The sequence below is a fragment of the Armigeres subalbatus genome, chromosome 2, assembly GCF_024139115.2.
Source record: "Armigeres subalbatus isolate Guangzhou_Male chromosome 2, GZ_Asu_2, whole genome shotgun sequence".
NCBI classification, from domain to species: domain Eukaryota; kingdom Metazoa; phylum Arthropoda; class Insecta; order Diptera; family Culicidae; genus Armigeres; species Armigeres subalbatus.
In genome coordinates this window covers 319,702,954-319,729,858 of record NC_085140.1, presented here as the reverse complement: position 1 = coordinate 319,729,858, position 26,905 = coordinate 319,702,954, and the positions used below count along the sequence as shown (strand labels likewise).

Sequence of the window (26,905 nt, the reverse complement as noted above, 5' to 3'; positions counted from 1 at the left end):
CAATTATAATTTCCATATGATACTCAAAACATTATTAATCATAGTCTAAATAAGCTTTTGACAAAAGTTTTGGAAAAAACTTTTATTTTTCGAACAAAAGCCTAGTTTTGCTTATACTTTCAATGAAAAATTTATAGAAAAAGAACAAAAACTCACAGACCAACGCAGACACTTCCAGCTCATTAGCTGATTACGGACGAAATGATTGAGTACGTGAGTTCTCTGATCAAGGAAGATGGGCTCGGACACAACCGGAACTACGCCATTTCACAACTTCCTTCGTGTACGATCGTGATGTTATTGGCACGAAAGTTATTATTGGCTATCTTACACGAAAGTTATGCTGCTTTCTCTCTCCAATCTTATCCGAAAAACAAATGGCCTTGACCTTGGAGCAATGGCGGGAAATGTTATTTCGATGTCATGAGACGAATTTGTTGATAACTTTTTTCACAAGTTATTTACAAATGTATTTTTATATAAACATGTACTACCCATAAATTCATAACAGTCCCATGTTTGCTTGATTTCCTAACTTCATGTTTCAGATTCATTAATTCCACTTTTTCAGCACCCCTCCTCCATTTCACATTTTTTGTTTGATACATCTGAAAATTTGGTATGGATCGTCACACTTTGACCAAATACCCCCTCCTCCCCCTCCTCTAAGCGTCATGTAATTTGTGGACGCTCCCTAAGTCATTTCGCAGAATAAGTCGTTTGGTCGAATTTTGCCGAAAAGGTCATTTGGCGGAATAGGTCATTTGGCCGAATAGATCATTTGGCCAAATAGGTCGTACCGAATGTGTCACATTTATCTGCTGATGCCTACATATAACTGTTCATAAGCTTATATTTGATATTAGCTGACTTATTGCCTAGGAGTCAGGATTGTTTCCAATCAAAAACAATCTAAACCGGTGCAAGTATACAACTTTATCACCTCCGGATTGGGAATCCTGAGATTTGTTCATGATGATATTTGAAACATATATTTTCTGTATGAATTGCATACATTATATTCACCGCTTACTTATTCATACTTTTCCAGCTATATATTTTAGGGTCTTGGTTATTTGGAATTAAGTCATTTTGCATAATTTTGCATAATTTCACATAAATAAAGTAGACCGAGGATACGTTCTGATGAGTTTGAACTAATGGAAAACACTTTTCGAAAGAACGGACAAACGAAACGACAGAATTATTTCCGAGGAAGAGATTACCTTCATCATTGACTTATTCTAGACAAACGACTACTTCCAAAAACAATAATCGCAATTCCCGTTGCTTGATGCCGGACAAACACCTTCTTTCGAAGAAGGGACTACCACTGCTTCAATCTGGGCAAACGCTAATTTTCAAATAAGAAATTTTATTCACCTTCACCTTACTCCTGGCCAACGCCCATTTTCAGGCTTATTGCATGACAAATCCATCCATTGTCTTATTCTTGGAAAACTTCTACTTTTAAAGCAGGCACATCACCATTGCCAATTGGCATTATTTTTATCAGGGTAAACACCTACTTTTAAAGAAGGGATCACATCCACCATTGCTTAATTCCGGGAAAACGCTCACTTTCAAAGAAGGGATCAAATCCACCATTACCTTATTTTTATCCGGGCAACCCTTCAAATAATTTAAGCTGAATTAGCTAGTTTTTTGGCTAGCTAGCTAGACTTGGCGAGCGTGAGGCGTATTCGAGGGTGGAGAGATGCGGCCTCGAACCGTGTATTGTGGCATCAAATTGTTGATTCAGTGTTATCTGTTTAGATCAGGCCTATGCTAAGAGCTCATGTTTAGCGTAGCCAACACCAACACCAACGCCGAGCAACGTACGTCAAATCTAAAAAAAGCTTAACATCATAAAACATCCAAATTCAGCTTTCTTCAATATGCAACTTTAATGGGAAATATTCATTAAATATGACTAATGAGTTTTATTGTTTCAAAACTTATCTACATGATCAATTTTGATTTTATTCTCATGGAGAACAACAATAATTTAATTGCATATTATTCGGCAACTCGGCCGTACGAAAACCTTTTTTTTTTTGTTAAATATCTTGGCTGTGCATATGCACAGCATATGTTTCAAAATGGACAAATTGATATGAAATTTGCGAAAAAGAATCCACGTGTCTTGGAGAGACTCGAACCCTCAACCTCCTACTCTCTAGATAGGCGTGATAACCGTAATCGTAAAAGGCGTAAAAGGCAATCAAACTCATCAAATGCTTTAGCCAAGCAAGCCTTTGGCACAGCAGAGTGCGATTGAATTCGCATTCTATACCGTCCCGCCCAGACAGTTACTGGGGGGCATGGAGTGCGATCCTCTCGTTTAATAAACAATGTGCACTCGCTTGGCTGTGGATATACAATAGTAAAGCACATGTGGAGATTGGACAAATCAAGCATCCGAAAGATATTCAATTTGCAAAAAAGAGAGCTAACCGCGGTGGAGGTTGGTACTCGGATTCTGATGGCTTTTCTGCAAACGTGACCTTTAAGTGGTCTTGTTGTGTAGGGGTTATCACGCCTATCTAGAGAGTAGCAGGTTGAGGGTTCGAGTCCCTCCAAGACACGTGGATTCTTTTTCGCAAATTTCATATCAATTTGTCCATTTCGAAACATATGCTGTGCATATGCACAGCCAAGATATTTAACAAAAAAAAACAATAATTTGTCTTTTATTTTACCGTGAAAAGCTTGAGCAGAATTTAAAAATAAATCCTGCTCTTTTATTGTTGTGGATATTTTTAATTATCAAGCTACAATCATTGGTGTTGTTGACGATTGTTGATATCTCATGCAACTGACAGCGGTCTATCTGCACACTGTGGCTATTTTTAGGCTAAGGGAGTTAGATAGGGATGTCTATAGCCTGGTTTAGATATAGACCAAATAAATGGAAAAGCTAGTTTTTTAGCTGGATATTGAGAAATGCCTATTTTTGTCTTTCTCGTATTTGAAGAAGGGATCACATCCACCATTGCCATAACCCAGGAAAGCGCCATTTGAAGAAGGGATCACATCCCCCATTGCCTTAATCCGGGCAAGCGCTTTCTTTCAAACAAGGGATCACATGCGCTATTGCCTTTCTCTGGACAAGAGCCTTATTTTATAGAAGAGATTCCATCAATCATTGCCCTACACCGGCAAATAACTACTTTTAAATAAGGAATCACATCTACCATTGCCTTTACCTGGACCAGTGCCAACTTTTATAGAAGGGATCACTTAATCTTTTGCCTTAACCCGGGCTAACGACTAATTTTAAACAATTAATCATAACCGCCAATGCCTTCATCCGGACAAGCGACCACTTTTCAAGGAGGGATGACACCCACCTTTGTCTTATACTGAACAAGTGCCTACTTAAGAAAAAGGGATCACATCCGCCATTGCCTTAATCCGGACAAAGGTCTAGTTTCCAAAGGACAAAAGGTCGAAGGGACAAAATGTCGAATAGATAAAAGGTCGAAAGCATAAAATTTGAAAATCTATAACCCTGTTCAATGAAAGAGACAAAATATACAACTACTAGTTTGACAAGATACTTCTAAAGCAATATTATAGCTTATAACATTCTTCAGAGATTTCTCCTTCTTTATTTCATGGGCAATTCTGGAATTAGGAAAAATATATTAAGCTCGTTTAGTGGAATGTATTAAACCGTCTAAGACGAATTAAGTACTGTCCATTTAATTCCACCAGTTAATTTTCGTTATCTTTGCAGATACGTATTTCGACCACAACTGTGTGGTCGTCTTCAGTGTCTTGTACTTGACTCGACTTGAGTCTTGACTTGATAACGAAAATTAACTGGTGGAATTAAATGGACAGTACTTAATTCGTCTTAGTCTGGAATTAATTTAAAGTGGGCATGCAGCAGCCACATTGTGAGCATTGTATGATTTTTTTCATGTCTCGGGATGGTAAAGCTGAATAACACGTGTCCCTTCTGTCAATGCCATAATGTGTCATAACACAATTAATTTAATATTATTCAACGATTCAACGAACAATAATGGTTATTAACACAATACACTGTTGTATTGTGTACTGTAAAGCCTTTTTACGCTCCCTCTTTTGCGCTACTCTTTTTACGATCAAGATTCGAAATAACCCCCCCCCCTTTTTTTTACGCCCTATAGGAGAGTAAAAAATGTTACAAGCATTTATATGAGGCACATTTGGGTTAGTTTCGGAGGATGTTTTTAAATTATCTAAGTACTGCGGATGCTCTAGGAACAGAATTTATGTTTGCATGTGAAGTGGTATTACCTGTTGACATAGGTTGTAGGTAGTCTACGAACTCCACACAGTTAAGGTCTTCGGGTCAATCTATGTAATGGAGACAGTTATCGAATAATAAACAAGCTGTGTTACCACTTTTTAGTATATGTTTGCATTCCAAGTAGTTCTTGTTGTTGTCGTGGGCTCCAGGTGGTCTACAAACTCCACAGAGTCAAGACCTGTGGATCAACCTCCGTAATAGAGGCAGTTATTGAGAAATAAACAAGTTGTGTGGCCCCTTTTTGGTATATGGTTGTATTCCAAATAGTTCTTGTTGTTGTCATTAATGCCAGGTAGTCTACGAACTCCATAGAGTCAAGGCCTGTGGATCAACCTCCGTAATGGAGGCAGTTATTGAGAAATAAACAAGTTGTGTGACCCCTTCTTTGTAAATGTTTGTATTCCAAGTAGTTCTTGTTGTTTTCATTGGTATCAGGTTGTCTACAAACTCCATAGAGTCAAATACTACGGATCAACCTTCGTAATGGAGAAAGATATCGAAGAGTGCACAAGTTGTGTGACCCCTTCTTGGTATATGTTTGTATTCAAAGATGTTCTTGCGGTGTCATTTGTGCCAGGTTGTCTACGAACTCCATAGAGTCAAGGCTTGTGGAACATCCTCCGTAATGGAGGCAGCTATTGAAAAACAAACAAGTTGTGTGACCCCTTCTTGGTATTCGTTTGCATACCAAACAGTTCTTGTTGTTGTCGTGGGTTCCAGATAGTCTACAAACTCCATAGAGTCAAGGTCGGTGGATCAACCTCCTTGATGGAAGATGTTATTTGAAAATAATCAAGTTGTGTGACATCTCTGGGTATACAGGCCGGACTCGATTATCCGGAGTGTTGAAAAAAATTTCATTCCGGATAATCGAGCCATTTTTTGTTGTTGCTGAAAATTTAACTTTTGCTCAAATAATCTTTATTTTGGTTATATAACATCTAATAAAATATCCCGTTGATCCGTTCATGGATTCTGACTACCGTTAGAGGTCTGCGCCGATCCGAAAATCGTCGGCGGCAACGTTTGTCATAATTTTGGCCGGCGATGGCTTGGCGATTTTTTTATTACGTTCATAACATAAAGTTTACAGGATATTTTAGGACATTAAAGGGAGAATCCTTTTAATTTCCCCGGAAAAATCTAATGAGCTGTCCCAGGAGATTCTTCCAAGTTTTACGAATTTTCAACAGGAATTGCTCTAAAGGGAATTTCATTGTAATTTTCACGGGAAATTGTTTAGGAGTTTGCCTATGTCACCGGACATGCATGCTTCAAATTTAATAGAATTTCCTTGTGATTTTTTAAAGTTTCACAAAAACTGTTTCCAACGGAATTTCAACTGGATTTTTTACGGAATTTCTTTGGATTTCTACGTGAAATTCCTTATGTTGTCTATCAGTAAATCTTCAGCAATTCCACGAAATTTTTTTCAAAAGACGAAGGGTCGTTTGGTTGAAAGTCATTTGGTTGAAAGTCACATGGCCGAATAATACGTTAAGCCGAAAGCTATCTTGCCGAATTCCATTTGTCCGATACGGTTATTATGTGGAAAATGGTTTGGCGGTACGACCAAACTAGTCATTTGGCCGAAAAAGCCGTATGCCCTAACAGGTCGTTTGGTCGAATAGGCCTTGTCATCGAAAATTCCATTTGACCGAAACGGTAGTTTAGCAGGAAGGGCAATTTGGCCGAAAATGTTATTCGGCTGATCGGATTATACGGCGGAAAAACGTCGACCCGTTCACCCAAACGCCATTTTCGAACAAATGAGCTGTCGGAGCAAACGTCTTTTTCGGCCAAATTATCAGTTCGGCCGTATGATCTTCACTCGTACGTCGCAAACCGTTTTCGACCTTATGCCACCTCGTCCTGCCAAGCAGCATTTTCGGTCAAACGATTTTTTTTGTCGGCAGCTCGGGTAAACAACACAATATGTTCATTTCGACCAAATGGCCCTTTTCTATCAAACGACTGTTTCTAGGCCTTTTTGGCTAAATGACCTATTCGATTAGGCCATATGTCTATTTCGGCCAAATTATTTTAGGCCAGTCGAGTTTCGGATTAATGACATATTCGGCCAAACAACAAACGGTCCTTCCCCGTTAATACTTTGATTTCAACGTGAAATTCTATGGACTTCAACAGGAAATTCAACGCAGGTAATTCTTCGAGATTCCTAAAGGAATCTATCTTCTTCTATCTATATATATATAAAACAAAGTTGGCATTTGAACGACCGCGCATCACTCAAGAATAGACATCCCTACTTTTGCTAATTTATATCCCTTTTCTTCTTTTATTCACGAGGAAAAATGTTAAGATGAAATAAAATACTTTAAAGATCAATGCCCAATCTATTCGTTAAAATGGTTTTTCGACAATTTTGCATGATTTTTTTAAATTTTGATCATCTATATATATAAAACAAAGTTGGCATTTGGCATCGAAATAAAATCTCTCCGATGAAATGGTTTGTCGTGCATTTTGTATGATAATTTCAAAAGATGTCATCTAAGTTGACATTATCATCAGATAACGGAAAGATCGATTTTTGTTAATTTTGGTTTGGCTACTAAATTAATTCGAAAAGTGTCATGATAAAATAATGTCAAAAAAAGGAAAAATTATTTTGAAAAACCGGTTTGTTTTTTAGATAAATTGTGTACGTAAAAAAATATATCAGCAAATTGATCAGTTTTGGGCGAGACAAAGTTCGCCGGGTCAGCTAGTTCTTTATAATTTACCCGGGAAATTTCTGGAATTTGCATTGTTAGTGACGTCAGTCGTCTAAACGCATTTGCAAGCCATGGAGTGTGAGTTTGATTCCCGCCCTAGTAAGGAGAAAGTCTTTCTTTCTTTTAATTTCTACAAAAAGATGTTCCTAATTTTTAAGGAAATTTACTCAGAATTCCAACGGTAGTGTTTTCAAGATTTCGAAGGATACTATTTAGAATTTTCATTAAAAGTTCTTAGTATTTACGAAAAGCTTTTTCGATTTTTGAACGAAAAAATGTAAGGAATTTAAAAAAATAGCCTTTTTCACGAGAAATCCTCTGGAGTTTCAACGGGATTGCCATAAACTGTCGGCGGCGACGGCGCACACCTCTAACCACCGTGTGGTCCATCGGGAAATCTGGAGGAACCCTGAAAATGAAAACGCCAAGATTTTTCTGATGCAATTTGTTTTTGTATTATTAGTATGCACTTAATGTTGTGGCTTATACATGCTGTGGCCTTCCGAAAATTCCGGAACATCCGTGAAATAAAACAAAAAATAATGAATTTCATTGCATAGCACCATTTGACATTCTAACATTAAAATTTATTTCATTTGATTTATTCAAACTAAGGCCTCTGCAGTATATAAAATTCGTCTACATTCAGCTCGGTCAGTATTTGCACGTCGCTAACTTTGTAGTCCATATCCACGGAGGGACCACAAATCGAACCACCTTGCTCTCTGTGTACATCGCTTTCTTGTCCCCTGCGGATCCCTATCAGTAACCAATTTCACCGGGTTATTGTCCGACATTTTGAGCATGACATTGTGCATGGATCACCTTGACCACCGAGTGATTCTTTAGAAAATTAAAATGTTATTTTCATAATTATTTCCGGATATTCCAGAGGACCATTTGGTAGCATGAGTCACAATGTCAATGCTGTACTCAGAATGTACATACGAATGCTTAAAAAAATATCGGTGCTTTGAATTGAAATTCATAAATTGGCCATTTTTATGAATGTTCTTGATTTCCGTTCCCTTAGGGTTCTTTCACAAAATTCGTAACGCTGAATTTGATAATTTTGATACCCCACTCTCCCTCTCGCAACCATTTTTTATGGAAGGTTTAATTTCTTTGTACGGACCGTAACGCTTGGTCTGACTTCCTCCTTCCTCCTATAGCGTTACGTAATTCGTGAACAGCCCCTTAGGAAAGCGAGAAAGGCACTATCATTTCTAGGTGTCTTGCACATATTGGATACATTACGATACGATATTCACATTGATAATACATATTTCTATTTTTGTAAGATGGGTAAAAACATTACTCCGGATAATCGAGCCATTTTCTCCGGATAATCGAGCCCCGGATAATCGAGTCTCCGGTTAATCAAGCCTCCGGATAATCGAGTCCGGCCTGTATGTTTGTATTCCAAGTAGTTCTTTTTGGTGTCTTGGACTCTGCAATGGTCGACAAAATCTAGGAGGACAAAATTGGAGAGTGATAAAATCGTGTCAATACTGTATATGTTTGCATTCCATGTAGTGCTTGTTAGTTGCGGTTAGCGGCAGTATGCGTTGAAGACGTTCTATTCTATGTACCACAAAGGTCATGTACCACTTTTGAAGCAAGCTCTGGTTAGGCTTATTTCAGATTTGGCTGGACCTTGGATGACCATGAACCTATGCAATGGACGCATTCCATTCTATGTACCACAAAGGGGTTGTACCATTTTGAAATAATCTGAAAGATCTCTGATTACACGTGTAGATCTTAAGGCCTATTCCAGGGTTCTCTCGGATGACCATGGACCTTTGCAATGGAAGCATTATATTCTACGTACCACAAAGGGCATGTACCACTTTTGAACAATTTGGACGACCCTAATACCGAAATTGGTAAAAGATGATCTTAAGACTAAAAGTAGGTAAAATATCAAACTTTGTTTACCTAAAAGATTACAAACGTTTTTCACGCTCCAAATTCCAAATAGCGCTCCAAATAGCGTTTTGGGCGCAAAAAGAGGTTTTGCAGTACAACCTTAACGAGCCTGCATAAGCGTTCCAGATATGCATATTGCATATTGGTGGTAGGAGTTAGTGTAGAAATTTGAGGTTGTGTTCTCAAGCAAGATTGGGTCATCGTTCTCACGAACAGTCTGAAGGTCGGATATCTAAATCGCTCAAAAATGTCTTCGATATAACAATTTTCTGGTCTTCAGATACATTAACCTTCGACCTTATGTCCATTCGACATTTTGTCCTTCGACCTTTTGTCTTTCGACCTTTCGTTATAGATTCTGAGTACTGCTTGCAGTTTTCGAACTGGAAGTGCCCCAGGGTGTTAAGTTTTGGGTCGAACGCGGAAACTCTTCTAGTATACTGGCCCTATGCGAAACCTCTGATTGACCCTTGGCCATTGGTGGTGTTCCGGGTTTTCCGAGGGTATGTTAAAAATGCATTTTTTCTGCTGCTTGTCGTTTTATATGACGTTTACTGCCATAATGTTTTATGCTTTCCCCAGAAACTAGAACTAATATGCTGACTAATGCTGGCTGCAGATCGAAAATCCGTTAGGTATACGCAGAGATATGGCCATTTTCGTGAAAACGATACGGGATTGGTCATACACCCTGAACAAATGTCACTTTCGCACTTCCGGAACCTGTTACAAATTGGGCAAAGAGTCTTACAGTCCTCAAAATATATCTCTAATAAAGATTCTATATTCATCGTCTTGAGAAAACATGAATTTTGACACCCATGGTTCCAGATGGTGCCAAAACCGGTCCCTCCTGGAAGGCCCATGGAACCTGCTATAAGGGTGGCAGTGGACAAATGTGGAAATGTTTCTGTAATCATCGTCTTGCAAAGCCATGAAGTCAGATACTCATATTTGCATTATTCCGATCTGTTATCATTTCATCATGTACCCGGTACCGTTTTTACGGAAATGGCCGTATCTCTGTGTATTTTAGATGAATTCTCGATCTACAGCCACAATTGGCCGGCATATATTTTCGAAGAAAGTATAAAACACGATGAAAGTTAAAGTCACATAAAATTACAAGCAGTGGAAAAAATGCATATTGAACATACTCTCGGAAAACCCGGAGCATTTCCGTTGGCCAAGGACCAATCTCAGATTTTGAAAGAGGACAGTATACTAGAAGAGTGTCCGCTTCTGATGGTCCTAGTTTTATCAAAATCGGATTATTATACGCAAAACTATGCTGATTTGAATTTCGACTTATTTTTACCTATCTCAACCTTTTTGTCTAACCCCTGTACATATCAACATACATTTTGGCATTCTACATCTTGATAACTTCCTATCTCGATATCTCGCACTATCTCGATATGTTCTGAACATATGTTCAAATTTTTGGGCTACTAGACCATCTTTGGACCATAACAAACAGATCAACAAGATGGAATGACAATTTTGTTTTGTTGCCGTTTTTCATAGCAACGAGATGTTTTGGATCTACCATTACAATTTTCCTTCCATTTCTTGATCTCTCCCTATCCCTATCTCGATGGTCCCTTCAATATCGTGATGTGGAGAGGTGACTGTATTATCGTTGGTATAATCTTCTGAAAGGAGATTGTTCGTTCTTCCCGTGGATTTCACATAAGCGACTTTGCTTATGGAACCACCCCACTAAATTTTGGGTCTTCATACAGGAGTTAGATGAAATATGTACAAGCAATAATCTAAACAGGATTAAATTTAATTAAGAAAATTATTTTCTGCTTTTTAGTGGAATGTCTTCACTTGTCATAAGACGAGTTTGTACAATCCCATTGAATTCCATCACTTGTATATTATCCATCACTTGTATATTGTAAGATATCTTGACAGATACGTATTTCGACCTCAACAGTAAGGCCGTCTTCAGTGTCTCGTACGTCTTCAGGTCGAAATACGTATCTGTCAAGATACAATTAAGTGGTGGAATTCAATGGGATTGTACAAACTCGTCTTATGATAAGTGAGGATTAAATTGTTTGTCAGATATGACCAGTACTTTTATAGGCAGGTGCCTTGCTAAAATAGATGGTAGTATCATAATCATCATCACCTAAGGAGGAAAAAAAATGTGCCAAGTTATTTACATTATTGAGTTTATTGCTCAACCGGAAGTGAAAATAAAGGAAAATTAATAGTTTCAATGAGTAAACAACTGCTGAGAGATGTGAATAAGAAATATAAACCCCACAGGCAGGTGTAACATCGTTTGAAGAAAGTTAATTGATCCACCCTGAATGTTCACTACGGAAGGTTGATTCGGATGTTATTAGCTTCTTATCACACCGGAAGAGTTGCCTTTTTACTCAAACTGTAATTCAAAATCAATATAATTAAATCTTCGCAGGTTCCCACAATTTACCAATCGATTGGTAAACATCTCCCATGATCAGTCTATGCCGAAGATCCTGTTAGCGAGAAATAAAATCAACGCCCCACAGCACACCCAACATAGCCCAGCATCATTGAGTTTTCCACAGTTCGTTTACCGCCAAGTCTAATCGGCTGAAAACAAACACACGTACACATACAAGCACACATACATAATTGTACCGGCACCGTTCGCGCATCGCCATCATTGAGGAAACCAGCTCTTCCAATTTCTAATCCATCTATAAGCCCAGCAGCGCAACGGCGTGGATGCAGTAACCAACCTGACTTATTCGTCATCATCGCAGTGAATCCGTAATTGATGAGCCTTGAGTTGGATGCCTGACGACCACCGAACTCGTCCGCTGAGTAACGAACAGCCTCCAACAGGTGCAGTTGGCTTCGGCCCCCAAGCGCACAGCATCCACAAAGCGCGGCGGCGTGCGTTGGCGCGGGTGCGATTCATTCACATCAGTCATTGCAGTCGGTTATGTGATGCTGCCAACAGAAATTTCAAAATTGACTTTAGTTTCCATCTATTAAACTGGCTCTGCCAGGTGCGGAGGGGGTGCACTGCTATCTAATCTGTGGCGGCTGGCGTGCAGTGCGCTTGGCAAGGTGGTGGTGAGAATGTGTGCGATCAGATCGTCCCCTCCGGCGGTGGGCGATCCATGCTAAGAAGCCCTCGCGTAATCGCTGCGATTGCACACGTTGATAGAATATGTAATTTAGATCTGTAGCTAGTCGTTTTTCATCACCCACGAAGGTGCTGGGGAGGAATTTGCAATTTTCGGGTGGATACATTTCATCGAAAATTGCGTGTCCGACTACGTAATAGAGCTTCAAAACAACTCCGATGCCGGCCGCAGCATGGATAAGAGCGTGATCGATATGAGTCCGAGACGGTTGGATGGGAAAGTGTTGATGATTTAGACGCTCGCTGCTATATATCCAATTGGGTGAAATTGATGATTCAATTCGATGCTGCTGTATGTGAATCGTAATGTAATTTTGTATTTTGTACGCATAACCATTGAACCCACTGAGTGGAGCCAGGTGAGAGACGTTTCAGATGAATTTCACACATCAAAGTTGAATTACAACTGTGCAAATAGATGTGTAATGAATGATTCATGTTAGGATCGATTCGACAGTAAATTCAATTCACCATAAAATTAGTTACGATAGATGGCTCTTGCAAACTCGAGTGATCTACAGTTCATCAATGGGAAACTTTGTAAACCTTCAACGGTACATGGCCAATTTACATTTCAATATCAACACTTCAAGTCTAACATCGCCTCTCCTGATGGCAAAAAGCCCCATCCCGATACTTTCCTTCATCGGGTGCTGCATTCCACCGAGAAAAGTGAACCCATTTGAAAGCGAAACAAAAACGAAGTGTTTTCCCCACAGAGGTCCTCTAGTCTTGTCTAGTGCCATGCAAGCAGAAACCCAGACCCAGCCGAACCGTCCGTGATAAGTGCCACCGGGTCTGACCCAATTCGGGTAATAATTACCGGTTTACCAACGGGCATGGCGCGGCGACGGGAATGGCGTGAAGCTCACCGAGCGCCACAAAATCAGCACGAAAATAGATGGAAAGCGTAAGCAAACATAAAAACAACTTTTGATTTCCATTGGAGTCAATTAAATGGCTACACTTTGTCGGTTGGTGGAGCTGGAGCACGAAGAGTGAGGCGATGAAGAACTTTGATGGAGTACCACCGGATCAGCAGAGATGGGGAATGGAGATAAGAAGACGGATAGCATCATCGATGATCGCGTACCTATGCCTATTTGTGTTTCTGGAGCGTTTTCGCTTTTCTTGTTTTGCCTTGAGTGGTATGAGCGATTTGAGACGACGACACGGCAAGAAAGTGAGAAGATTGGTGAGCGTGGGTGTTTCTAAGGTTTGCTTCAGATTATTTGATTCGTAATCACTCTTATTTTTATCAAAGCTTGAATACACATAGGAACAAAAGCTGACTTGCATTCTCGATGCCACTAGAAGCTGCATGTGCTCATAGCGCACAAGCCCGAGTCCTGGCGTTAGTATGCATGTGTTTATTGTTTTTGAACATTTTGCATAATTTATGGAAACTTTATATTTATTTGATTTTTTTATTGGAAATTACCTATTTTTTATGGAGAATTTGTTATTTTTTAGGAAATTTTTTTATTTAAGTATTTTTTTTAGGAATTTTATAGACCAACATTTGAGAAGAACGTAACATTTAAATTTATGCTTTTCAGTTCTTTGTCAATGTATGTATATAGCTATACAATGTACATGAGGAACCGGAATGAATAAATTTTGGCTTTTACGCCTTTTTAAAGTGCTGGTCTAGTTTTAGTCCTTTCAAATAACAACTCTACATAAATTCCCGCCAAATCCATTCTAACGGGTTTTATATGTTTTCCTCGGACCCGGAGAGTTTCTATCAACCCAAAAATGAGTTCGTGATGATCGATGCATCCACACACGACGTGCACGATATTCTTAACAGTCGCTGCAGACACAGCGATTGCTTTCCGAAGACCTAATCGGAAACGTATGTGCCTTCAGCGAGTAGTGATTGGACACTTGTCGACACATATTTCGAATGATATCGCGTCCCATGATCCCATGAAACACTGAAACCCGCCATGATCTCTACGATAAAGGAAGAAGGGAGAAGAAATTAGAGTTTTGATAGAAGCATGAACATGAGTCCATGACCCTCTTCATCGACCTAAAAACCTCTAGAGAAAAGTTAAAAAACCATAGTGGAATCCAAATAGTATTTACGTTTAATATTTACTTTAGAGAAGGCTACCTTAAATGTCATGTACCAGAAGTACACAATAAAGAAACAATTTTGAGAGTTATGTTCAAGCAGCTTCTAAAAGTTCTCAATAACCAATGGGTTGAGTACCTCACAGAGAAGCGTGCAAAGCGATACGATCGAATCAGATTCGTTCGAATGTTTTGGACTTCCGTACGGGACATTCTTGGACACTCTTGGACTAGACTGTATTTAAACCGTTGCGTTGCTAGCAACTTCCTGAAGCATCCAGGACCTTTAAAGTGGCAGACATGCATTCAACAAAGCAAATTAAAGAGGAATAATAACAAAAGATTTCTATCAAAAAATATCCTTCGCAAATTTTCCAAAGATGTTTCCGGAAACTTTCAGGAATTTCCTGTGGGCAGATCCGGGATTTTTTGCATACATTTCTCTAGAAGTCGGATTTCCATCGAAATTTTTAGGTTGTAGGTCATTTGACAAAAAGTCGTTTGGCAAAATACCGTTTCGCATAAAGGTCGTTTGGCATAATAGTCATTTGACATAATATTTGTGAAATCACCAATTTCGGAACTAATGTAAAATATGTTCAATTCTTTATAATAATTATAAAACGTCGTTTTTACATCAAATGAGAGACTTTGTGTTATATGGTTCCCCCCAGAACCCCGAATGCCAGTACCCCCAATGGGACAGTACCCCGAAAAACATAACCCGAAAGGGACACTACCCCGAAATCCGGGGTACTGGATTTCGGGGTAGTGTCCCTTTTGGGGTTATGTATTTCGAGGTACTGTCCAATTCGGGGTACTGGCATTCGGGCTAGTGGGGGGAACCATATAACACATCTCTTATTTGACGTAAAGGCCATAACGAGAGCCTTGAACGCATGGAACGCAATCGAACGCATTTTAGTCTTCTTGCCCTCAGATACATTCAATCTATTCTACAAGCATTCTAAGTAGTTGAAACCCATTCTCACCCCCATTTGACCCATTGCCACCCCCGACGACGGTAATTTTTAAAAGTAACGCGTCTTCCCGATATAAGGCGAACAGAGAGACACACCCTTACTCACTCACTTCCTCTGCATCACTAATTATTACTCACTCACCCACTCTTATTCATTCTTACTCACTCGTCCACTCTCATTCACTTATCCATTCTCACTCATGCATTTACTGCCCATGATCACATATTTGTAACACTCGCATTTGTTTTCACTTTGTACAAAGCCTGTTTAGAATGCTTAATTTACTGCATCCAATCCCACAACAGTAAAATAAGCTTAACTATCTTGCGCATCTGTGGTAAGCTGGAAATTAGTGAGTCTGTGTGGAGTGTTGATAAATGATTTACAAAATCAACCAAAATGCAAATGTGATAAATATGCGAGCATGGGCAATTTACACTCAATCATTCACTCTATCTCTCTTTCTTGCTCACTCGTACTCACTCACTCTTACTCGCTCCCTCACTCACTCTTACTCGCTCCCTCACTCACTCTTAGTCATTCACTGGCACTGACACACTCATTTATTCACTCTCTCACTCTTACTTATACACTCTCTGTTACTCACTTTCTTACTCTTACTAACTCACTAACTCTTACTTCTTCACACTCTCTTAGTCACTCACTCGCTCTTACTCACTCACTCACTCACTTTTATTCACTAACTCACTCTTAACTGCTAATTTTTTCTTACTTATTCACTTACTTACTTACTTGTTGCCCTTGTAGCCATGCTAACGTTGACCGCAAACGCCTCCGGCTCTCTGCCTTGTACATGAGAACGTGCTACATAATCTACCCCTGCCCTCCAGGACTCTTGTAGGGTTATCAATATCTTGAGCTATTCGTTTGTTCTTGTTAATAGCAAAACCTGATATTTTTATGATATTTCGGTGAAATTTTTTGTTATTTTCACTCTTATTTCACTTATTTCAAACAAGTTAATATCATGTTTTGTTATCAATATCACGGCTTCTACCCGGGAAACGACGAGCAAACTGTTGTTCATTAATATGAATTCTGAATTAACTTTTTGTCTTTTTTTATTACTCGAGATGAACCGGTAACAATAATAGTAATAAACTTTTATTGATTTTATTGATTTATCGATTTAGCCATTTGCTCGGTTTAAGGCAAGGGGAAATATCTTCCCTTCTTTCGAGGAATGCATTATCCTGGCAGATGGCAAGAGGGAATATAACTCCTATTTTCAATTCAGGCATTTGCTTTGTTTAGGGCAAGGGGAGATATGATCTCTTCTCGAGGGGTGCATTTGCTCGTTTGAAGGCAAGAGAGTATATGATTCCTTCGTTTCATTCAGGCATTTGCTTAGTATAAGGAAAGCGAAGATACGACCCCTTCTTTCGAAGAGTGTATTTGTCCGACTGATGGTAAGGTAGGATATGATGCATATGGTGCCGATGGTGAATAAGATCGACAAATAGAAGTAATGTTTCCTTTTCAAAACATATTTTTCAGAACGCCTGAGCAAACAGGATTTCTTTGACTGATAAAATCGGGTTCTTTGACTGATAAAATCGAGCAAAGACGTAGGATTGCCAATCCGGAGGTGACGAGCTCGATTCTTGGCCATGTCTAGGAAGTTTTTGGGTTGGAAACTTGTTCGAAACCCTGAGCATAGTGTATCCGTTGCACTTGCCACACTAGATACATATCCATGGTGGGTATAGAAACGCTTTCAATCAATAACTGAGGAAATACTAATAGAAAACTAAGTTGAAAAGAAGGCGAAGTTCCAGTCGGAATGAAAAGCCATTGAAGAAAAAGAATTAATATAAAAAAGAAATGCACATAGGCAGGTTTTCCTTACATGGAAAACAAGACTAGCCACCAATGTCAAATTAATTCAAAGAAGATTTATCTTGCTAGTAGGTGTGTCAACATTTGAAATATTTCTGTTTTTACAGGAACCTTCTTTATTGTTCTTCTGCCGCGTCGTACAAGCATGCGTCTAATGTTTCATAGTAGAATCAACGAAGCTGAATGGCTGAATGTTATTCATCTATCACCAGGGCGTGCAGAAATCGCTCTCGATAGATAACGAACAACGATAAAAAAGAAAGAAAAAAACTCATCGAATCATAACAAGCCATGAAAACAAAACTATCGCACTTGTATACAAGTTGGAAAAAAATGATTCGGATAGGCGGTTCCCACCGAGAGGGTTCGATAAAACACGTTTTTCTCGTTCATTTTATGTTGGGGACCATATTTTTTAGCACAGCTGTGTAGAACAAGTGTAAATGCATCATCAGAACCGGTGCCCCCCGCAATTGGGGTCTATTAAAAGAAATGTATCATGCGTTGAAGCCCCCGAATCAGTTCATTATCGTAACAGCTACCGAAAAAAGTCTCTCGTGGTATGCTACCTATCGAGAGTGTATACAGACATAATAAGTGAGAGATTTTCTTATTCTCCTTTGGATTCAAACCCTGTCTATCACAAAGCTTTAATAATAAATTATGCCAAATGACCATTATGCCAAACGGGGTACAATGAAAAAATATTATTATATTTTTTATTATTCAAAACTTCCTCTGATAACAACCTTCGATATTTCATCACCGCGATAAATCTGTGTTAATCGCATTTTCAACCAAACGACTATTAGTAGTGCTCATTTTTTTTCCATTCGCGAAGGGTCTGGGTCATTTGGCATAAAGTCATTTGGCATAACGCCATTTGGCATAAAGGCCATTTGGCATAATGGTCATTTGGCATAACGGACATTTGGCATAATTTTGAACTGTAAAAAAAGAGTGGGTCATTTGGCATAACGGACATTTGGCATAATTTTGAACTGTAAAAAAAGAATGGGCCATTTGGCATAACGGACATTTGGCATAATTTCGAGCTGTGAAAGTGAAAGGGATATTTCATGTAATGTTTAGCGTAGATAAAGTAGGTCGAGGCTGTTTTCTGATTAATTTAGATTGATGGTAGACATTTTCCGGGAGACGAAATAACAAAACGGCAGAATTACATCCGAGAGAGGGATCACATCCATCAATGACTTATTCCGGCCACATGCCTACTTTTAAAGTAGGGATTACACCCACCATTGCTTCAATCCGAGCATGCGCCGTAAGGCCGGATCAAATCCACCATTGCCTTAATGCGGGTAAGCGCCTAACTTTAAAAACTCAAGCAACACACTTGTCGTAGACGAGTTACTAAAACCAATCAAGTCACATATGAGTTATTGCAACCAAATCAATCTGAATTGTGCTTTTCGGGGAAGAGATCACATCTACCATTGATTTATTTCCGACAAGCGCCTACTTATAAAGAAGGAGTCACATCTACCATTGCCATAATCCGAGCAGGGCCTACTTTTAAAGAAGGGATCACATCCACCATTGCATTGCCACAATTCAGGCCACACACCTACTTTTAAAGAAAGGATTATATCTATCATTGCTTCAATCCGGACAAGCGCCTATTTTTGAAGAACAAATCAAATCCTCCATTGCCATAATCCGTGCAAGCGCCTATTTTTAAAGAAAGGATCACATCCACCATTGCCACAATCCGGGCGAGCGCCTTCTTTTAAATAAGGAATCACATCCACCATTGCCTCAATCCGGGCAAGCGCCTTCTTTTAAATAAGGAATCACATCCCCCATTGTCATAATCCGGCCAAGCGCCTACTTTTAAAGAAGGAATCACATCCTCCATTGCCATAGTCCATGCAAGCGCCTATTTTTAAAGAAGGGATCGCATCCACCATGGCCTTAATCCGGGCATGCGCCTACTTTTAAAGAAGGGATCACTTCCACCATTGCCGCAATCCGGGCAAACATTTTCTTATAAAGAAGGAATCACATCCACCATTGCCTCAATCTGGGCAAGCGCCTTCTTTTAAAGAAGGGATCACATCAACCATTGCCATAATCTATGCAAGCGCCTACCTTTAAAGAAGGGGTCGCATCCACCATGACCTTAATCCGGGCAATCGCTTACTTTTAAAGAAGAGATCATATCCTCCATTGCCATGATCCGGGCAAGCACCTACTTTGAAGGAGGAATCACATCCACCATTAGAATAATCCGGCCAAACGCCTAATTTTAAAGAAGGGATCACATCATGCATTGCCATAATCCATGCAAGCGCCTACATTTAAAGAAGGGATCGGATCCACCATGACCTTAATCCGGGCAAGCGCTTAGTTTTAAAGATGAGATCATATCCTCCATTGCCATAATCCGGGCAAGCACCTACTTTTAAAGAAGGGATCACATCCTTCATTGCCATAATTCGGCAACACGCCTTCTTTTAAAGAGGGGATTATATCCACCACTGCTCTAATCTGGGCATGCGCCTACTTTTGCATTGCATTGTAAATGCATTCTTTCCACGAGAGGACAATGTCTTTTTAATATTGTTATCGACGGGTCTTATATCTACTATTCCGGGGTGTTTCCCGCACCACTTAGTCACCATTCAGCGAACGCAAAGAAAAATTATGCCAAATGTCCGTTATGCCAAAAGACCCTCTTTTTTGACGTTGGTTACAATTATGCCAAATGTCCGTTATGCCAAATGACCGTTATGCCAAATGGCCTTTATGTCAAAAGACCTTATGCCAAATGGCGTTATGCCAAATGACTTTATGCCAAACGGCCCGCTCCCGTTTTTGAACATCTATTTGTTTCAAATGGCTTTTGTTTCGTAGCTTCTCATGCACCCAGATATTATTGTCTTCGGGAGCTGTTAATTTTTGCTTCATTGCTTTCTACCACTGGTTTTGAACCGGAAAAAATTATAGCTTTTGGTTGGAAGAATATACTGAGCATATTCATAAATCAAAAGTTGCATTTTTGGAGCTATAGAAGTTACTTGAAGCCAACTTTTCCGAAAAATCTAAAACAAAAAAGGTAGATCACAAACACAGTTTTATAGAGGCACCCTAAGTAGGAAAAATTGTTCTAAATCAGCCAACTTAAGAGATTCAGAAAAATTTGTTTTTAGCATAGTTGATTAAAATAAGCTGCGCTACAACTTTGTAGAACATAACATATCAGTATTCCGTAAAAAATGTACGACTTCTTCTTCTTCTTATTGGCATTACATCCAGTGTGGGACTGGGACAGAGCCGCCTCACAGCTTAGTGTTCATTAAGCTCTTCCACAGTTATTAACTGCAAGGTTTCTAAGCCAGGTTACCATTTTTGCATTCGTGTATCATGAGGCTAGGACGATGATACTTTTATGCCCAGGAAAGTCGAGACAATTTCCAATCCGAAAATTGCCTAGACCGGCACCGGGAATCGAACCCAGCCACCCTCAGCATGGTCTTGCTTTGTAGCCGCGCGTCTTACCGCACGATAAGATTGAAGGGCCACCCTATTCCTTGATAACATCATAATGATGGCGTTACTATTCCGAACAACTTTGAAGAACAATTTTTTTTTTCTAAAAAATATTGTTTTGGCGTAAAAAAAACTCTTTCCGCATAAAACTGTGCAGTGCTGCAATTGTTATCTTTGATAATCATTTGTTAAATTGTCCCAAAACATTATTCATTATGGCACTTAAACCGTGTCTAAAACTTTTCCTAATAAGACATTGCTGTAAATATGTAATCTGAGGCGTGAAAGGCAAAATGTCATTCAAATAATATGTCAGAAGGCACATGATAGTTTGGAGAGTTTTCACTCTCTAAACCCAAATGCTATATTGAGAGCAATACACTTTCGGACAAAAATATAGGATTACCCAAGCGTTATGTATGCATGAAAAACGATTAAGTGAATTTGACTTATGAGAAAATAAGTCTAATAACATGCAGATGACATTTAACAACAGTGCTCGATGGGCCACGCCGGGAATTTAGGAGAAAAAAATATTTTCACCCAGTTCCAAAACATGCAGAGCAATCCTTAGTCCTTCTTCTGTCTAACTCAGGGAGAAATGGACCCCTCTTTCCCTCCATTCAAAAATACAAGCATATGAGAAAAGCGGATTTTTTCAAGAAAAACAGTGATATCCCAAGTAACATTTTGGTTTTATGCTGTTTTTTTGACACTATTGTAGAGTAAATTATGCTCTTCAAGAGCGTTATAAAACTGAAAATGTTACTTGGGATCACTGCAATCCACTAATGTATTCACTCGGTTATGTAACCAAATAACATCACAATGCTCTAAAACTTTGTAGAAGACGTCAATTCGATAAAAAATAAAACTAAAAAGTTACAATCAAAATATTGATTTTTTAGGGTCACCCTAACATTATTATTTGAAATTATCATAACTAATGATACAAACGACGTACAACAATGGTTTCTTCAGCAAAGTGCCTCAAAATTAAATAAGGAACAACTTTCTAGAACATCGTACAATGCTAAGATAAGAAATATAGAAGTTAAAAATTTTATCTCAAAATATAGTGAAACTACCCTTTTGCAACACACTTCAAAATAAAGCTTAAATAATAAGCTTTGACTTTGCTGAAGACACTTTCTTCCTAAAATATCATCTTCAGGGTGAACATATTTTTTTTCCTCCTAAATTCCCGGCGTGGTCCATCGTGCACTGGTGGTGAGAGCGCAATCTCATCGTCGTCGGCGTCCTTAAACTCGCAATTAGAAGAACTTCTATCCAAAAGATATATAGACATGGATGCTTCTCCCGAAATCAACGTTTTGACTGAAATCAAGAACATGTCTTCACATGCTTTCCATAGGATCTAGAAAAAAATTGTAATTTAGGTGCTTTGTATGGAAAATCGACGAAAGAGTCACATTTTTTTACGATTAAACGCCAGTTTTCTAGATATGAGTCATGTTCGGAATTTGAGTCAAAACAGAATACACGAAAAACCTCTTCTGCGTAGGCAACGAAAATTCACTTGATTTACTTCGCATTTGTAGGCTTTTGCTTTAGTAGATATACCATTTCTTTTCTAGTGACCCAAGAACGGTTTCTCCCGTTCCCTTCCAAGCTTCTTCAGGTTTTAATCAGGTAGACTGTCTAATTACGAACACCATCCAAAACCGTCTAGGAAGATTTGCGTTGTTCAACTTGCCCCGTACCCTTTCCAGTGTGATGTGATTTAATCATTCAGCGATTCCGGTTTGTGCCATTGTGATCGGGTTCCGATTGAACGAGATAGTCTCGTGGTCCGAATTGCCATAGTATTGTCTATCCGGAACAAAGTTAGTAGTTAGTACGCTTTTCCTACCGAAGCTGGATTTTTCTCCACATAAAGGCAACTTACCCAACTTCGGAATTAGTGCGCTGGATTCGCCTAAAGATACGCTAAACAACGCATCAATCAGTTCGACAGCTAAAATTACGCCCTACAATATCCTGACAGATCTGGATATACTAAGGAAATCGACATCTTCAACGCATTTCCTGGCAGGGCGAGTCAAATTTCATCGTTCGCATGTAGGAGCACATAATGTCTAAAGCCACTCTCCTATGACCCTGTGACCGAAAGATGATGGGCGCAACCCATCGAAGATCAGCAACGATTTTTTGTGGATGATTTCCTCAGCGGTTCCGACAACGTAGAAGGTGCAATACAGTTCTGCTCCGGTGTACAGAATATTCTTGGCTTTACAGGGTTAAAATTCATGTCCAATTCTGTGAAAGTCGACGACATCCGGGGCTCTGTAAGCACACTCGGACTACTGTGGCATCTTGAGTCAGACACGCTTCGTTTCAAAGTACTCTAGTACATAGTTTCCGAGATGTCCAAACTATTCGACCCATTAGGCATTATTGATTCAATGACCATCCGGACGAAAGTATTCGTTCAATAACTCTGGAAAATGAGTTTGGACTAGGACGAACAGCTTCTCAGTGGAAAGGTTAAAGACTTGATCCAGCAGCTCTCGGACAGTGTCACATCGTGCCATCACCCAACCTCCAAATGCCGTCAAAACTCTATCCATCACCAGCTTGGAGCTTGTACTCTTGCTCCAGTTGTATTAAAACCTGGTGTATACCCATAACATAACTGTTGGTTTTATACCAACGGGACTGAAGGGGTTAAATCCGTAACTATAATTGCCGCAATGAAACACGAGACTGGGTGTTGTTCAACGGCTGAATTATAATTTTCCTGGCAAAGGTAACGTTATACATAATTGTAATAGCATAATTTACTCATAATTCATTTATGTAGTGTAATAATAGATATAAGTTTATGTTATACAATCAGTGCTTTCATAAGATTCATAGTTTGTTCTTAGATTAGTTGACTTACGTTTAGTCCCTTATGTGGTCGTTCATAGCTTTCTGTCGATTTCTAGTAATTATATTGTAATTAGAGTCGTTTTACGATGAAATTGAACTGTTTACCCTTACCGTGATTGTGCGCTTTTACGTTAGATGGGAATTAGGGTTAGGCTCGAAACAATTTATGTTGGGAATCTAGCTAATAAGTAAATTGATGTAGTATTTCAGTAGTTTCAAATGAATTCAACATTTTTACCTAATATAAAACCACTGTAGTAATAAGAACTTCCCAACTTTATAATAATTATTTTTAGTTTAGAATAGAAACAATTGTAATTTAGTTTAGCTTTTAGATTTTAAGGCGACTTCTCGATTTTGTTTATATATCCTTACTTCGCTAATTGACGTTGCCAACTTTTACCTTACCTATAGCAGCTCTTCGTCGGTTGTGTTTGTGGATAAGCTTACTGAATGCATAGATGCGCGCTGGCAGCAAGCTGCCTCGCCAACACTCCCCCCAGGTACGCTGACTCCTCAGACTGCTACTCCACTTCGCGCTCGACGTCCAGTACTGCTAGCTTGACCACCGGCCTTTCGTATATACCAGCAATCGTACGAACTGTTGCTGATCTTACTTCTCCATCTTTACTTGGACGAACTGCTATTATCCGACCCTTTGGCCAGCAATTGCGAGGAAGTGTTTGATCCACGATAACAACTATGTCACCGACTTTCACTGGTCGCGCTGTGTGGGAATACCACTTCGTTCTCCTTGTTATTTCTGGTAAATACTGCAATATCCAGCGTCTCCAAAATTGGTTGGCAATAATTTGGGAAGAACGCCAGCATTGCCGCACGATGGTGCTAGTATCGTTGAGTGCCGTAAGCGGTTTAACTCCATTAGAACTCCCAAGAAGGATGTGGTTGGGGTTAGAACTGGGGCTGACTCATCTTCAATAGGAATGTGTGTAAGCGGTCTTGAGTTTATCGTGTTCTCGATTTCGATCAACGCATTTCGCAATACTTCATCGGACGGCCTATGCGGAAGATTCAGTGATCTCAAACAATTTTTTATGCTACGAATCAGACGCTCCCAGCTCCCGCCCATATGTGGGGCTAACGGCGGATTAAAAGACCAAGTGGTCTCAGAGCTAGTAAATTCGTTTAAAATAACATCTTCGTTGAGTTCTTCCATAGCAGACTTTAATTCTTTGCTTGTCCCAATAAAATTTGTTCCGCGGTCGCAATATATGTGGCGCGGTACACCACGTCGAGCTATAATGTTGCGTATCACCATTACGCAGGATTGTGTGTTGAGCGAGTGTGCTACTTCGATGTGAACCGCTCGAGTTGTCATGCACGTCGCTAGCATTCCCCATCGTTTCTCAACTCTTCTTCCTATGGCTACTTCCATTGGTCCGAAATAGTCAATCCCTACGTGAGTGAAAGGTCGACTATACACCGCTAACCTTGCGGCAGGCAGGTCTGCCATTATTGGAGGACAGGGTTTAGCTCGATGGTTTTTGCAGCGCTGACAATTCCTTCTCACCTTGGCACAGCATACACGGATTCGTGAGATTACATATTTCTGGCGTAATTCGTTTACTACAGTTTCTTGGTTGAGGTGGTGGTATTTGGCATGATAATGTGCTATGATTAAAGTGGTAACATGATGATCACGGGGTAGGATTATTGGATTTTTTGCTTCTTCGCTTATGAACGCACAGCCGGAAGTGCGGCCTCGCATCCGCAGTACTCCGTCGTCGTCCAGAAACGGGGTTGATTTGTAAAGTTGACTGTTTTGTGGGATCTGCTTGCCTTGGGTTAGGATAGAAATTTCCGCAGCGTAGGACTCTCGTTGAACTAACCGAAAGACACTATTTTCGGCTGCGCGTAATTCCTCTGTACGTAATGGACCATTGGTGATAGCTTGACCCTGAATCCGGCGTCGACAGTTGTCCGGAAAACGAAGTATGAAGCCGATTACTTTGATTAGTCGTCTCCAGTTAGAGTAGTCTGTGATAGGAATTGCTGGTGATACCGGTGAGATATGGGCAACCAGATGGGTACGCAGCTCCTCTCGTGTTGCTTTGTGGACTTGAGTTTGTTGCGGCCACTCCGCTTCGGGCTGCCTTAAAAATCTAGGTCCAGTAAACCATCTACTACCAACGGTCAGATCAGGTCGTCCCTGCCATTTGGTGGCATCATCTGCGACGTTGTCTTTCGTTGGCACCCAGCGCCACTCCCTTGCCTCCGTGGTATCGAGTAGTTCACTAACACGGTGGGCTACAAATTGTGTAAAGCGACGGTGATCCGAATTGATCCAACACAATACGTCTCGGGAATCACTCCAAAAGCAACGGCGTGCTACTCCAAAGGATAGGGATTCCAGTATGGTCTGCGCCAATCGTGCTCCTAGAACTGCAGCTTGTAGCTCAAGCCTAGGTATAGACTGGAATTTCAGTGGAGCTACTCGTGTTTTTGCCGCAACAATTACACATTCAACTGCATCACTATCATTGAAACGAAGATATGACACGGCAGCAAATGCGTTCTCACTAGCGTCAACGAATGTGTGCAGTTCTACGTCACTGTTTGGAGATTTTTGAGCATTGTAGCATCGAGGTATTTGAACGCTTTCGACTTCTGGTAGCACTTGTAGCCAAGTTTGCCATTTGAAAAATAGAACGTCATTGATTTCTTCATCCCATTGAATACCAGATCGCCAAATTTCTTGCAATAAAACCTTCAAAAAGATAAGGAAGTGAGCAATCATACCGAGGGGGTCAAAAATTGTCATGAGCACTTTCAACACTTCGCGCTTCGAGGGTCGTCGTCTTCCAGTCAACAGCGCTTCGTCATAACGGGTCCATCCTATTTTGAACGTAAACGTGTCTTTTTGAGTGCACCACCATAGTCCCAATACTTTCTCCGTAGCTAGTTCAGCTGAAACGTCTAGATTCTTCGTCTTCGTGTCAATTTCTCCGAGTGATTGCAGTACTGCCGGGGAGTTGCTTATCCAGTTACGGATTTCAAACCCGCCATGAGAGTGTACGTATTTTACTTGATGCGCTAAAAGAATAGCTTCCTCTTCCGTCTCCACGCTCACTAACATGTCATCCACATAGTGACGTTTGATGATGGTGTCAACCGCTTTTGGATACTTTTCTGTGAACCGTTCCGCATTTATATTTTTGACGAATTGTGCGCGGCTGGGCGAGCAACACGCTCCGAAAGTCATTACGCGCATTTCAAAACGGCAACTTCCCCAGTGTCGGCCTTCCCGAAGAATCGTTGACATGGGCAGTTTTGATCCCGAATTACAACCTGGTGATTCATCTCACGTTTGTCGCCGGTACGTGCAATGCAATGCTCACGGAACTGGCGTAGAATGGCAATCAGCGCGCACAGCTGATCGGGACCTTTAGAAGAGCGGAATTCAGCGAGACTCCAAAATTGT

At 40.0% G+C, this 26,905-nt stretch overlaps 1 protein-coding gene across 1 annotated transcript in view; it reads right to left on the bottom strand.

Annotated features, from left to right (window-relative positions):
- The window catches only part of LOC134209893 (uncharacterized), a 62,320-nt gene extending 35,634 nt beyond the window's left edge, over window positions 1-26,686 (bottom strand). The window contains exon 1 of the mRNA XM_062685914.1: window positions 24,915-26,686. Within this exon, the coding sequence (XP_062541898.1) occupies window positions 24,915-26,686 (1,772 nt within the window). The remainder of the gene's footprint in view (window positions 1-24,914) is intronic.
- Window positions 26,687-26,905: the final 219 nt, after the last annotated feature.